Source organism: Tenrec ecaudatus, chromosome 15 (assembly GCF_050624435.1).
Source record: "Tenrec ecaudatus isolate mTenEca1 chromosome 15, mTenEca1.hap1, whole genome shotgun sequence".
Lineage (NCBI taxonomy): Eukaryota > Metazoa > Chordata > Mammalia > Afrosoricida > Tenrecidae > Tenrec > Tenrec ecaudatus.
Window position 1 is genome coordinate 29,089,049 of NC_134544.1, and position 13,580 is coordinate 29,102,628.

The 13,580-nt window shown below is 53.1% G+C and overlaps 1 protein-coding gene across 2 annotated transcripts in view; it reads left to right on the plus strand.

The window, feature by feature from the left end:
- LOXHD1 (lipoxygenase homology PLAT domains 1) overlaps positions 1–13,580 on the plus strand; it is a 148,561-nt gene that overhangs the window by 54,750 nt on the left and 80,231 nt on the right. For both annotated transcript variants that reach the window (XM_075532983.1, XM_075532984.1), the window contains exons 13-15: positions 7,581–7,735; positions 9,634–9,794; positions 12,696–12,772. In XM_075532983.1, the coding sequence (XP_075389098.1) occupies positions 7,581–7,735; positions 9,634–9,794; positions 12,696–12,772 (393 nt within the window). The remainder of the gene's footprint in view (positions 1–7,580; positions 7,736–9,633; positions 9,795–12,695; positions 12,773–13,580) is intronic.

Sequence of the window (13,580 nt, forward strand, 5' to 3'; positions counted from 1 at the left end):
TAACCCCTCCTAATTCTTTCCCTGCTGCCCCTCGTTACTGCTTTGTTCACGATACGCTTGGTTCTTAGGGTGTCTTTCTATCTAAGTGAAGTCAGGCAATATTTGTGATTGACTAATGTGTTCCAGCTTCATTCATATTACACAGTTTGTCTCAAGACCTCCTTTCTTCTCCTGGCCGAGAATACCATGAAATCCGTAACGGGTGAGCCCATGGGACGCTGGTCCACGGGTTGGTAGTCTCACCCACTAGGTTTAGAAGACCCTCATCCCCAAGCTGGTCCCACAGCTCCACAGGAGAAAGGTCTGGCGGTCTGCGGCCGTCAAGATGCCAGTGCAGAAACTCTCTGGGGCAGCTTTACGCTGTCGCCCGGGGTCACGGGAGTCAGGCTCTCCCCAGCCCCTACCACCAGCATTCCCGACAACCTGTGAGATGTGCGTGTCTCGCAGCTGTGATTTCATGTCTGTCTTCTCTGCTACCATTCAAGAGCCACTTCGACGAGGACACAGGCTGAATGAATCGCAGGCCAGAAGCGCCGTGTCTCCTGGCACACAGGCTAGCGAGGCAGCCTGGTGCCTTCTGGAGGTCCTTGGCAGAACTTTGGCTCCTGTCTCCAATCTAGTGCCCTCTTGTAGCGGCTCTTTCTGGCCCACAGGCATTTCTCTTGCGCTTGGAACACACCCAGCTCCTTGCTCACCTCTGTAAGAACTCAGACCCGGACTCTGGCCTGGAAATGTCTTTCTAGCAGTGAGCAGAGCTGGGGTGCTGTTGGGAGTGACCTCTCACTTCCCTGGTGGCCTCAGGATCGAATGAATCATATGCAGGGCTTCTGAGAAAGCTCGTAAGTGGCAAGTCTTGGGTGTGGGTAAAATGAGTAAGTCCCAACTTTACAGTCAGTTCCCTGGATTTGAAATGGTGTGTCCCTGGTTTCCACACTGTCAGGCGGGCCAAGGAAGGGGATGCATGCAGAGTGGAGAGGCTTTAGGGAGGGGGTGCAGCATTAACCGTTCCTCTGCAGCCCGCCTTTCCCCCAGGGGTTATGAGAGACAGGAAGACAAGGGAGCAGCCCCACCACCCTCGCTGCCCCCAATGCTCCAGCAGCAGCCAGTACACACAGCTCCTGAGGGGGCCAGAGCCCCCGGACTGGAGTATAGAAAACAGCAGCTTCTTACTCAGGCTGAGCTGTGATTTTAACATGAAAGCACAGGAGGCTCTGAAACTTACTCATTTGTTTAGAATCTTTAGCTCCTGGTGCCTCACAATGTCACCATCATCATTATTTTTAATAATGAATTTTTATTAAAAAATAAGAATCTGAATCTGATTTAGCTTCTATTTCTAAGTACAAAAACTCCAAACCAAACAAAAAAAACAACAACCAAGTCTCCTTCTATTGAGTTGATGCTGATTCGTAGGGACCCTATAGGGTCAGCTAGGACTGCCCCTGTGAGTTTCCGAGACTGTAAATGTTTACGGGAGTAGAAAGCCCCGTCTTCCCCCTGAGGAGTGGCTGGTGGTTTTGAACTGCTGACCTTTTAGATCTCATCCTGACTCATAACCACGAGACCTCCAGGGCTCCTCTTCTTAGTACCAGTGCACAGTAAATAAAATACTGGGGTTCGATATATCGAGTGGCACTATGCCATTTGGAATAATTTTAGTGTTTCAAATACAGGAAGAAATATCATAAAACAACTTTTAAATACAAGGGCTTTAAACTCAAGAGCTTTAAAGCATAACATAACATATATTTTCCCCCAGGTACTTCATAAATACATAGAATTGCCTGCAGACTTCTTGCCAGGAAGGACCTTCCCCCAATCCCCTCACCCTGTGGTAGGTTGGTCCAGAGGTTGGTCCAGAACTTCCAACCAGCTAGACCTCAGGGCTCTAGACAACGCAGCTAAGCCAGATCCCCTGCTGCCACTCCGGCTCTGACTCAGAGCAGCTCTGCCGGACAGCAGAAATGTCCCCAGAGGGTTGGCAGGCTGACCCTCTCTACTGAGGCAGACGGTCACCTCTTTCTCCCACGGACTGGCTGGTGCGGTCAAGCTGTCGACCTGGGAGTTGGCAGACTGGTGCTTTTACCAGTGCCCTCCCAGGACTCCTCTCTAGAGCCAAACCCCAAACAAACGAAACTCATTGCCATCCGGCTGATTCTGACTCACGGCAACCCTAGAGGATGGGGGAGGACTGCCCCTTGGCGTTTCGAACTGCTGACTTTGCACGTAGCATTCCACGATGTCACCAGGACTCTGGGAGAAAAGGGGGACTCTCGCCAAATCCAGTTCTCGTCATGTGTTACTTTTATAGCCAGAAAAGTAAATATTAGAAGCAAAAAAGAAGTGGGAGGGTGGTGGTGGTGGTGCTGGTATTCTCAGGTAGAAGGATCTCTGAATTGCTTCCTCATTTTATGTCTGGAGACCCTGCTTCCTAAGGACACTAAAAACACCCAGCTCATGACCTTCAAGTGGCCCTCTGGTTTCTCAGCATCTAAGGCCACAGCTCAGAAAGCAGGACTCGTCTCCGTCAGAGAATGAGGCTATCCCACCTACCGTGTTTCACGTGTCCTGAAGTTTTCAGTTTTTCTCTCCGGCCAGGAATGCTTCTCATTCTAATTGTGGTGAAATATACATAATAAGACATACGCCACCCGTGAGGTTCCCAGTGTGGACAATTTAGCTACGAGGAGTGGCCATTTTCCATGCCATTTCTACATCTCCCATCCCTGGGGAGCGTAGCCTCCACACCCATCTCACCACCGGCTCCTTAACCCCCAGAGCTGAGCACAAAGGGATCCGCTCCATTCAGACTGGGGCTGGGGCGTCCATCGGTGTTCCTCCTCAGGATCATGTGAGTGTTAAAGATGTTTCTTAGAAAGGGCAATTTGGGTTGAATTTCAGGTGCTTCGGACCTTTGAGGAAGCCCCTAGCCGGTACAGATGGTTCACAAGCTTGACTGTTAACTAAAAAGGCTGGAGGTTCAGGGGATCCACTTCTCCAAGGAGCAGCCACTGACGACCCTTTTTAAAAACCTCCCTGCCATCGAGTCAATTCCAGCTCACAGCCACCTACAGAGCAGAGTAGAACTGCCCCTGCAGGTCCTGAGGCTGTAACTCTTGACGGGAAGTAGAGAGCTTCATCTTTCTCCCAAGGATCGGCTGGTGGTTTTGAACTGCTGATCTTATGGTTAGTATAACCCATGACACCATCAGGGCTTCCATCTTGAAGAACCATGGAGCACCATTCTATTCAGACACGTGGTGTCTCAAGCCCTCTGAATGTGGGCCTCCGAGGGGCAGCACTGGGGGATGGGGTGGAGCTCTTCACCCCACCCCCACCCCCAATCTTAAGAGACAACCTATGTGCCTTCCCGTGCTGGCTCTGCTCAAGACAGGGCTGGCTGTGTCGAAGCAATCAGTCTTTGCCCTTTTCCTTATCCTTTGCTACAAACGCTGAACCCTCCTATGGTCACATGTTAAAGGCCAGGTTTTATTGTCACGTCTCTATAGGGCCAAGTAAAAGTGGGTGCATTACTGAGCAGCTTATTTGTGCATTGATTTACCCTTCCTGGTGAGTCAGAATCCAAGCGATGGCCGTGCGTTTGTGTGGGTCTCTTTCCCGATGTGATTTGTCTGCATTTAGGTGGACCAGCCATGAGTAGTGGTACAGCCCGTCCATTTTTATAAAGAGCAACTGCGAGATACAATCCACATACTACAAACTTCGGCCTTTTATTGTATGTAAATAGGTACCCTTTGATATCGACACAGTGCATTGACTGTGGATCTGGGTATCAGAGATGGGAGTCAGCCACTGGTATCAAGTTCCAGAACATCATCATCACTACAGAAAGAAGCCCCACATCCCTTAGCACCATCCCACCCCCCCTTTACCCACACATACACAAAATCACGTCATTTGCAAATACAGATATCTTTACTTCTTTCTTTCCAAACTGATGCTCTTATTTTATTTTTTTCCCCCAAAGAACCTCAAATACAATAGAAGTGATGAGAAGCTCGCCTAGTCTTGTTCCGCGTCTTAGGGGCCCGGGGAGCCTCTACTTGTTGACCACTGCACACGATGTCCCATTCCTTTTGATGTCTCTGGATTTGGTTAGCTGGTGTTTTGTTGAGGGTTTTGCCTCTGGATTCTCCCAGGATTGGGGCTCTACTTGTCTTTACTTGTGACGTCTTTGTCCGGTTCGGGTTCAGTGGTAAGGCTGGCCTCCGAGAGGCGTCGTGAAGTGCTCATGTTCCTTCTGAGGCCATCGGGCCTGGGCTTTTCATCTGTGGGAACTTTCAGAAATCACAAACGCCGCCTCTTTACTCGCGATAGCTGTCCTCTGTTGAAAGACAGACGGAAATTGGTGGCAAGTCCACTAGAGTTAGCAGGATTTATTAAAGAGGAAAACGTCATGCTGGGAGGGCCTTCACACTGACAGTCACAATGTCCTTTTAAAGCTCAGATGGATACATGTCTTACCCTTGGCTCTGATTGGTCAATCCCGTTTAAATTTCCTTTCCTTTGGGGAGAGTTATTCATTGAGTACTAAGCTGGTTTATCTTGATTGGATGAACATGACTCTCTCATATTGATAAGGAAAACGTCTCTAAATTTTGATTTTTGTCATAAAGTTTCTCATAAGCAGCCTTACGCCTAAGTTTTCTTTCCCCTTGGCCCAGGAAAGACATTTCAATTCTTGCTTCTTTAAAAGGTTGTAATAACTGTTATCTCCTGACTTCTCTTTATCTTCCAAGCCCCCTGCGGGTCTTAGACACCATCCTCCCACCCCTTCCCCTCCAGTCCCACTGGTCTCTGGCTTCTGCAACATGCTCTACCTATCCCGACGCTGGAATCTCGGTACTTCCCAGAATTCTCTTCCCACAGACCGCCTGTGGTAGCTGCTTGTGGCAGCCTTTTCTGCAACTCTGTATCACCTCCAGGAGTCTTGGTAGAGTAGTGGTTAAGAGTCTTTACATCTATTTATAGGGCAACATATTGAGGAAGTGGGAAAACTTTGGGCCTCTCCTCATGCCCTCCCTCAATTCAAGAACCTGGCATTCTGTGATGCTCACCCTCCCAGCACAATTGCTGAAGACAAAATGGGTACACAAGCAAATGTGGTGAAGAAAGTGGATGGTGCCTGGCTATCAAAAGATATAGCGTCTGGGGTCTTAAAGGCTTGAAGTGACACCAGTAGCCATCTAGCAGAGAAACAAGTCCACATGGAAGAAGCACGCCAGCCTGTGTGATCATGGGGTGTCACCGGGACTGGGTATCGGGCATTTGAAGACCACAGACAAAGAAACAGCAAACAAAACCATAGTGTTGAGAATGAGTGGGGTTGGAGCAGAGACCCAAGGCCCATGTGTGGACAATGGGACATCCCCTCACAGAGGAGTCACAGGGAAGGGACGAGTCAATCAGGGTGCAGTATAACACCAATGAAACACACATTATTCCTCTGGTTCCTTGAGACTTCCTCACCCCCTACTATCATGACCCCAGTCCTGCCTTTCACTGTGTGCTAGACTGAAGCATGTGCACAGGTACAGATAAGACATAAGAGCTCATGACACACAGAATCCAGGAATGGGAGAAGCGATACCAGGAGGGCAGGGATAAGGTGGGGGAGAGGAGGGGAGGAAGAGGGAGCGGATCATGATGATGGACACATACCGCATCCCCCTCAGGGGGATGAACAACAGAAATCATGGGGGAAGGGAGACAGCAGTCAGTGTAAGATATGAAAATAATTTATAATTTATCAAGTGGCCATGAGGGTGGGGGGTAGCATGAGGCAGGGAAGAGGAGTTGACACCAAGGGCTCAATAGAAAATAAATGTCTAGAAAATAATGATGGCATCATATGTTCAAATGTGCTTGATAGAATTGATGTATGGATTGTTACAAGAGCTGTAAGAGCCCTCAATAAAATGTGTTTTTTTAAAAAACATTAAAAAACAAAGTTGGGCTATGATTCACAAGGTTGGCAGTTCGAAAACACTTGCCTCTCTGAGAGAGTAAGAGATAGAGTTAAATTTACAAACAAACAAATCCACTGCCATCGGTCAATGCTGACTCATAGCGAGACCCACGGCGTTTCTGAAGCTGTTAGCTGTGGATGGGAGTAGAAAGCCCAGCCTTTCTCCTGTGGAGCTGCTGGGGGTTTTGAACTGCTGACCATGCGGATCGAAGGGCAGCGGCAAAGAGGAAGACCCTTGACGAGATGGATGTTTGTCTAACAAACTGGGCGCAGACACAGCGCCAGGTGTGAGGGTGACCAGGCCCAGGTGGACTTTTCTTCTGTTGTGCATCGGAACCGACCCGACAAAGCCTCACAGTCACTAACAATGGACCAAACCCGGGGATTTTTCCTGTTCATGATTTACGAATGCCTTTTCTGTCTGCCCCTTTCCCCAGTCTCCCAACCCATCTCCGGTGTCAGCTCTGTGGGAGCAGGTGCCGTGGCTGCCACATCCATACCCCTGCCCCATCCCTGCTCCTGCAGCAGTGCCTGGCCCTGGCTCAGTTTCAGGAGGCAGCTAGTGGTGGGTCAGAGGAGGAGGGAATGAACTTGGCTTTCCAGCTGATTTGAAGCCAAAAGCAGGGCCGTGCAGCTCTCTGGTGGAAGCCTCTTCCCTCCCCAGAGTGGCTGTGCTCCATGCAGTCCTCCTTTCCTGGGAGGTCCCAGCAGTGAGGAGTTCTAATGGGAAGGAGTTCTAATGAGAAGGCTCCAGTTCACGAAGAACATGTTATCTCATCTGGCAAGACAGAATTGGAGAACCATCAAGGCAAAGGAGTCTTGGGTTGGAAGCGATCAAGGGCCAAAATGTTTGGATTTGACTAGCAGACCCCAAAGACCTGCGTTCACTCAGAGGAGTGTATCCACAATGCAGTTTGGGGGGTTCCCCTCAGGGGAGTCCAACTCTGTTGTTACCAGGTGCCTTCAGGTCAGTTCCAGCCCACAGCGACTCTAAGCACAATGGAAGGAAAAACTGGCCGGTTCTGGGCCGTCCTCACAACTGTCCCTGTGCCTGAGCCCATTGCTGCAGTCACCACGTCCGTCCGTCTCGTCGAATCCCTTCCTTGTTTTTTGCTGCCCCTCTACTTTGTCAAGCAGGATGTCCTTGTCCAGGGACCAGTCTCTCCTGATAACATGTCCAAAGCCTGTGAGATGAAGTCTTGCTATCCTTGCCTCTCAGGAGCGTGCTGGCTGCACTTCTTCCAGGACAGATTGGATGGCTCCTGTCGCGGTCCCTGCTCCTTTCAGTATTCCTCCCCAGCACCACAAGTCCAACTTGGGAAGTCTGAATTCTTCTCCAAGTTCCCCCAGGACATCCTGGTGGTCGTCTACCTCTGGGAACCTCTGGTGTAGGCCAAGAGGAATTTGGATGAGCTGGTCCTTGGCTGGGTGGGAGGGATTGGGCTCGTCAGTGGGAAGGAGCAAGAGGGTTGAGGGAAGAGGAGGCGGCAAGACTCAGAGGTGGGAAGAGCAGGGTTTGCAGTGGAGAGCAGGGTAGGGCGCTGTCCGCCAATGGCCTCTCTCACTCTCTTTCTCTCTCTCTGCCTGGCAGTGGCCCGCTACCGTGTGACTGTGTGCACAGGGGAACTTGAAGGCGCAGGGACCGATGCCAATGTCTATCTCTGCCTTTATGGTGATGTGGGGGACACAGGGGAACGGCTGATGTTCAACTGCAGGAACAACGTCGATTTGTTTGAGAAGGGCAATGTAAGTAAGCGGCCCCGATGCTCACACCCCTCCTTCCCTCGTCTTCCCTGCCGTGTCCAAGGAGGGAGTTGAGCCGGTACCCGCAGTTTCAACCTTCAGAGAGACTCATTCTGGGAAGGGCAGCCGGGAGCCACAGGGGGCATGGCAGGGTCTGGATGTCTTGGTTCCATGGCATTTGGCCCACTGCCACCCCGCTCCCAGGGGCGAACCCTCACAAAGCCCTAGGATTACCCAATAGGAGTCGGAAAGCCCCCTAGAAAGGCCACACCCCCTTCCGGTCCCCGGTGTTTTGAGAAAAGGGCCCTGGGTGAGGCAGGAGCAGCCTCCTTCTTGTCAAGGGTGGATGGAGAAGGAAAGTCATGTGGGGGATAGACAGGACCCAGGCTGGAGGGGAGCTGGCGCACCAGGGGGCCAACGTAGGATGTGCTCATTTTTTTTAAACCAGCTGCTATCATTGGAGGAGCCCTGGTGGCACAGTGGGTTACAAACTGGGCTGCTAACTGAAAGGTCAGTAGTTCAAATCCACCAGCTGCTCCTCAGGAGAAAGACGAGGCTTTCTACGCTCTGTGAAGAATTACAGTGTCAGACACGCACATGGGCAGTTCTACCCTGCCCGAGATGGTCACTGTGGGTTGGAATTGACTTGATGGCCTTGAGTTTGGTCTTTTGGTTTGATGATCGTTGGACAGATCTTGACTTTTTTTAATGAGAAACCAGAACAGTAGTAAATGAAATGTGGGCACGGAGAGCTGGGTTTGGCTCCATGCCTCTCTATGGACATGCCGTGTTTTGTTTGGTTAGGGTTAGTTCCTTGACCATGAAATGGGTTCACACTCCTGTGGGGAACAGAGAAGAAGGTGCCAGGCGTATCTGAGGGTGAACCCGGTTCTCTGGGTGTGAAGTAGAACAAGGATGCCTACTTGTGGCTGGCTGTTGCGAGAACAGTCAGTGGCAGATGTGCAGGCCTGCAGCACACAGTGGGTGCTTAGTAGGAAGCAATTATGGCCAACAATGGGAAGTGCAGAGGGCTTAACCAGGTGTAGGGATTTTCAGGTGGTCATCACCTGAGCACCGCCCTGACTCCATCTCCTTCCTCTGTCATCCTTCATCCATGAAGAAGAGGCAGCCCTGGAAGGGAGTGGAGACCTCTCTCCTAGGGCCAAACCAACCTGACCTTGTTTTCAAGGACAAAGGGGCTGCCAAGACTGTGGTGGCCAAAGGAACTTAAACAGAAGGCTATGAGTGGACTCAGGTCTACTGGAGTTATTCACATTCCCGTTGTCTTTCTCTCTCTTGGCACCCACCTATCTTCCTTCCTTTCCAACTTTCCTGTGCTTCCCAACCCACATCTTATAGCTCCTTTGCCCATTCCAGCTGCCCCTCCATGATCCTGGCGCTGGAGCTTCCAGGTGTCTCGTGAGCACCTGGAAACCCATCCGCAGGCAAAACTGTGACCTAAGCAAGACCACATGGTGCCCGCCATCAATTCTAATCATCACTCTTTTCTAGAAGGGCCCAGTGTCTTTCTGGAGCCAGGAGCCAGCGGAGGCTAGCTAAGGAGGTAGTTCAGGCTAAATGGCTAGTGGCTTATAATAGCTTAATATATTCATCCTCCTGGGGTCAGTTGCCTTTTCCAAGCAAATCCTAGGTAATGGCCATGGTTTACTGAAAAGAGTGCAGTTCTCAGACGCTGGGACTCACCACAGTGCGGTGCTCCACTGGTGGAAATGGAGTGGCGGCTGCCCCTCACGGTGTCCCTCCACTCATGCACACCTGCCCATCAGCTCTGGCCAATTTTGGCTCCTGGGCCTAGATCTTCCTTCGGGGGGGTGGGGGGGGGGGCTGGCTCTCAGGGCTGGCACCACCCACCCGGCCTGGCTGTCTTTCTCCCTCTGCAGGCCGATGAGTTCACCATCGAGTCTGTTACCCTGCGGAAGGTGAGGCGGGTGAGGATCCGGCATGATGGCAAAGGTGCCGGCAGCGGCTGGTACCTGGAGCGGGTGCTGGTGCGAGAGGAGGGCCAGCCGGAGAGTGACAACATGGAGTTCCCGTGCCTCAGGTACACTCGCCCTGTGCGCTCGTTCTCCAGCCTCGGCTCGGATACCCCCTGGAAGCTTGGGGGTCGGAACCCCCAAAGGCGCCTTGGTGTTCTGCTCTAGCAATATGGCAGCCTGGAACCAATGGGGAAGCTCGGCTCTGCTCGGCACACACGGGCTCGCCAGGGGCCCCGCGTGACTTGGTGGCAGTTAACAGCGGCAACAGCCACGAGACCAGGGTCAGAAAGCAAAATAGTGGCTTCGCGGTGTCGTTGGTAGAAGAAAGGGGTGGTCCTGCCTGGTGCTGAGACCCCAGGCTGCACCCCACCCTCGGAACTGCTATTCTACTTCCCTGGGAGAGGAAGACAGACTATCCTGGTCTGTTCACCCGGGATCAGGGAGTGTCTCAGCTACAGTCAATGTGTGGGTGTGTGCGTGTGTGGCCTGTGTGGTTGTGGTGTACACATGCATGAGTGTGACTGTGTGGTCTGTGTACATGTGTGTGCGAGTGGTATATATGATATGTGGCATGTGTATACACGGCACACGTGTGATCTGTATGGTGTGTGTGTTTGCTGTGGCATGTACGGTGTATACATGTGTGCATGTGCGTGTATGTGTTTCAGAGACCAGACTGGCTTATCCATTTAGCGAAACCTCACTCCGACATGGGGCTGAAGTGTTTGCAGCTGAAAGGCTATCTTTGGACATATCTATTAATACCCCTGAGTATTTAGATGGGAACAAATGCCAAGCAATAGTTTCCTTTGACTGCTGGGAGGGGCTGTGGATGGGTAAGTGGTGGGGAGATTGTGGGGGAAAGCAGGGGCTCTCTCTGCGGACAGGAACCTGCTGGCTTTCCCCCTTGCCCTCCTACACTGTAGCTTTCTCTGCAGTCTCCTGGTCTGGGAGAGCAGCCAGGGAGACCCCAGCAGAATAGACGGGGCTCCTCCCGGGTTGCTTTGAGGGCTCCTGGCCAGTCCTCTGCTTCCAACCATCTCTCCACGCCACTGCCACCAGGGCCTAGAATCCCACTGTCATAGCTTCATTCCTAGTGGCAAACATTCTAGATTCACAGCATTGAGGCCCATGGGACGTGTAACAACTTAGCTGTCGGTTAACATGTTCCTGTTGGCGCCGGGCCAACTGACAGCAAGGCCCTGTGGGAGTACATGATCGTGTGTCTGGGGAGGAGGAAGGCGAGGGAAGGGATGGGGGGGTGGCAGATTGGCTCCCTGCTCTGCAGAGCGTGTGTACTGGCAGAGGGGACTGGGCTGAGTGAGGCCCTGGCTCCGGGTCAGGAGGGGGAAGAGGAAACCTTGGGTGGCCCCCTTTGGGCTCTGCAGTGGAATGGAGTGGTCTGGGGTGATCAGCAGGAGGAGAGACAAAGAGATCAAGAGGCAGTGGCCTTGGATTCCCGAGAGCCCGGGAGAGCACTGGAGAGGTTGGCTTATTCTGTATCACATTGTGCTGGCCGGGCTGGCACAGTTCTTACAGAGGGTCTCCCTGCCCTGTGGGAAAGGCGCTTCTTCTCAGGCGGGTTGGCCCAGTACTTTCCCTCTTGGTGGGTGACCAGCAGAGAGCCAAGAGCATGGCTCATGCCCACACAGTGACATATCATAGCACGGATCGCTACCCCCACCTCTCTGAAGACAAACCTCGTTCATCCTTGAGGGTCTGACCCAGGCCCCTTCCCGACTTGGTCTCCTTCCTTTCAACGCCTGTAGCACTAACTTGGGTGCAGCATCCACCTTTGCTCTTGACCTCGACCTCGCTCCTTAACGCATCACGTGAATCATCATGTGATTTTGATTCCTGCGTCCTCTCTCTGTCTCGTCCCAGCCTCGCCCACTTCCCAGCACACGCAGTCTCTCGGGGGATAAAGGTTCTTGGGGGCTTGGAGGTGGTGTTTTCAGTTGTTTGGGCTCATTCGTGTCCCGCTCAACCCTTGAGACACACCGGGGCTTTGTGCCGCCAGGCAGGCCCCACACGCTCCCCTCGCTCCCCTGGCTGCCCTGTTTCCACCCGCCTTCCTCTCCTGTCTCTCTGAGCTTTGTTTTAGGGCAACTGCTCTAAACAAAGGTGCTTCTGCTCTCAGCTGTCGTGAGGGTCCGTGTCTCCCTGGTGTGCTGTTCACTTTGTAGCCTGTTGTTTGGCTGAAGTTCATCTCTGGGCCGAGTTCAGTTTCAGACTTGCAGGATGCCGAAAGGCCACACTTTCAGGGGCATGTTCGCGATGGCGATGAAGTAGATGTGCACGGCTTGTAGGTCTTTTTTTAAACTGTGGTTTCCAAGGCTCTTTGTCACATGACCCTGCCCACCCATCCCCTAGCCTCATCGTTCAGGATCCAGCTGCCCCGTTCCCCCTCCCTCCATGCTGCCTTCCTTCTCCTCCCAGCCCTGCCACCCACTCTCCTCTACCCCTCACCCCTTCAGTCTCGCCCTGACCCCCTTCCCCTCTCCCCCAGCCCCACCCCTTCTCTTTCTCCTCTCCCCCTCCCCCTCCCTCTTTGCCTAACCCTTCATCTACCCTTTACTAGTGGAAATCCATCCACCCAGGCCTCCAGACAATTCCCCAGCCTCTGCTCATCTCAGCTTGTGACGTCCCTCTGTCCATCTCAGCTTGTGATGTCCCTCTGTCCATCTCAGCTTGTGACGTCCCTCTGTCCACCTCAGCTTGTGACGTCCCTCTGACATGCTCCTCCCCTCTTTTGTGAACCCCTGGTCACCCTCTTGATCTCAGCACAAAGGTCACCTCCTGGGTGGGTGGGTGGGTGGGCGTGGGGAGCCCTGCCTCCAGTCTGGGCTGCTCTCCTTTGTAGAACCCGTCTTCCCCCTGACTCCCCCCTGAATTGGAGGCCAGGAGTCTGCATGCAGTGCGTGTTCATGTCGTCATCTGTCTGCATCCCCTTGTCTGTTCACCAGGTGGCTGGACAAGGACAAGGACGATGGGCAGTTGGTCCGAGAGTTGCTGCCCAGTGACAGCAATGCGACGCTGAAGAGTAAGTTGTCCAGGTGGCAGGCGCCCCACTGCAAGACAGGCACCCTCTCTCTGGTGAACGGAAACCAGCCTGTGGGGAAAGCAGGCGCGCCCCGCTTTTCACAAGACAGCCCTGGGCGGGTGGGAAGGAAGGCTCTGGGAGGGGCCTACTGGTGTGGGGCCTTGCCCTGGCGTGGGCCTCTACTGCAAAGTTTAGGCAAAAACCGCAACCCTGGTGCACAGTGCCACGGGCTGCGGTTACCTCGCCTTCCGGACTGGGAAGTGAGGACTTCTTTTTTAATACCGAGAATGAAGGCCTACGCTCGTCCTCGCTGGCGATACGTCTTCAAATGGTCGGGCTGGATCCCGCACGTTGTGCGGCACCGTAAGGACGCGGGCTTCTAGATGGTGCAACCATACCAGCACCCCATGCCTCTTGCTCCTCCTCTCACTGGGGCTGCTGTCGCGTGTCCGCGTGTCACGCTGGGGAATCAAACTCTGAGCTGCTAAACGTGCTTCCCGGTGGACCGCACAGCTGAGGGCAGAGTGGAGACTGGAGTGGCCGGACTCCAGGCTGGGAAGGACATTAGGAGATGGGCCAGCCCAAGGCCTTCCGTGGGCTGTGGCCGTGGCAGGGGCCCCATCTAGCATGGCCACGTGCGTTGTCCATGCTGGAATGAAGACCTGCACCCAGGCGGCCTCTGTCTGTCTTTGTCCACTGCTGGTCTCACTGCACCAGCGCTCTGTTCCCAGGCCACCCACTCCCCAGTCCAGGGCCTGTGACAGCGTTAAGATGGGAAAGGGCAGGAGGACGGCCCCTCCTCTTGGTT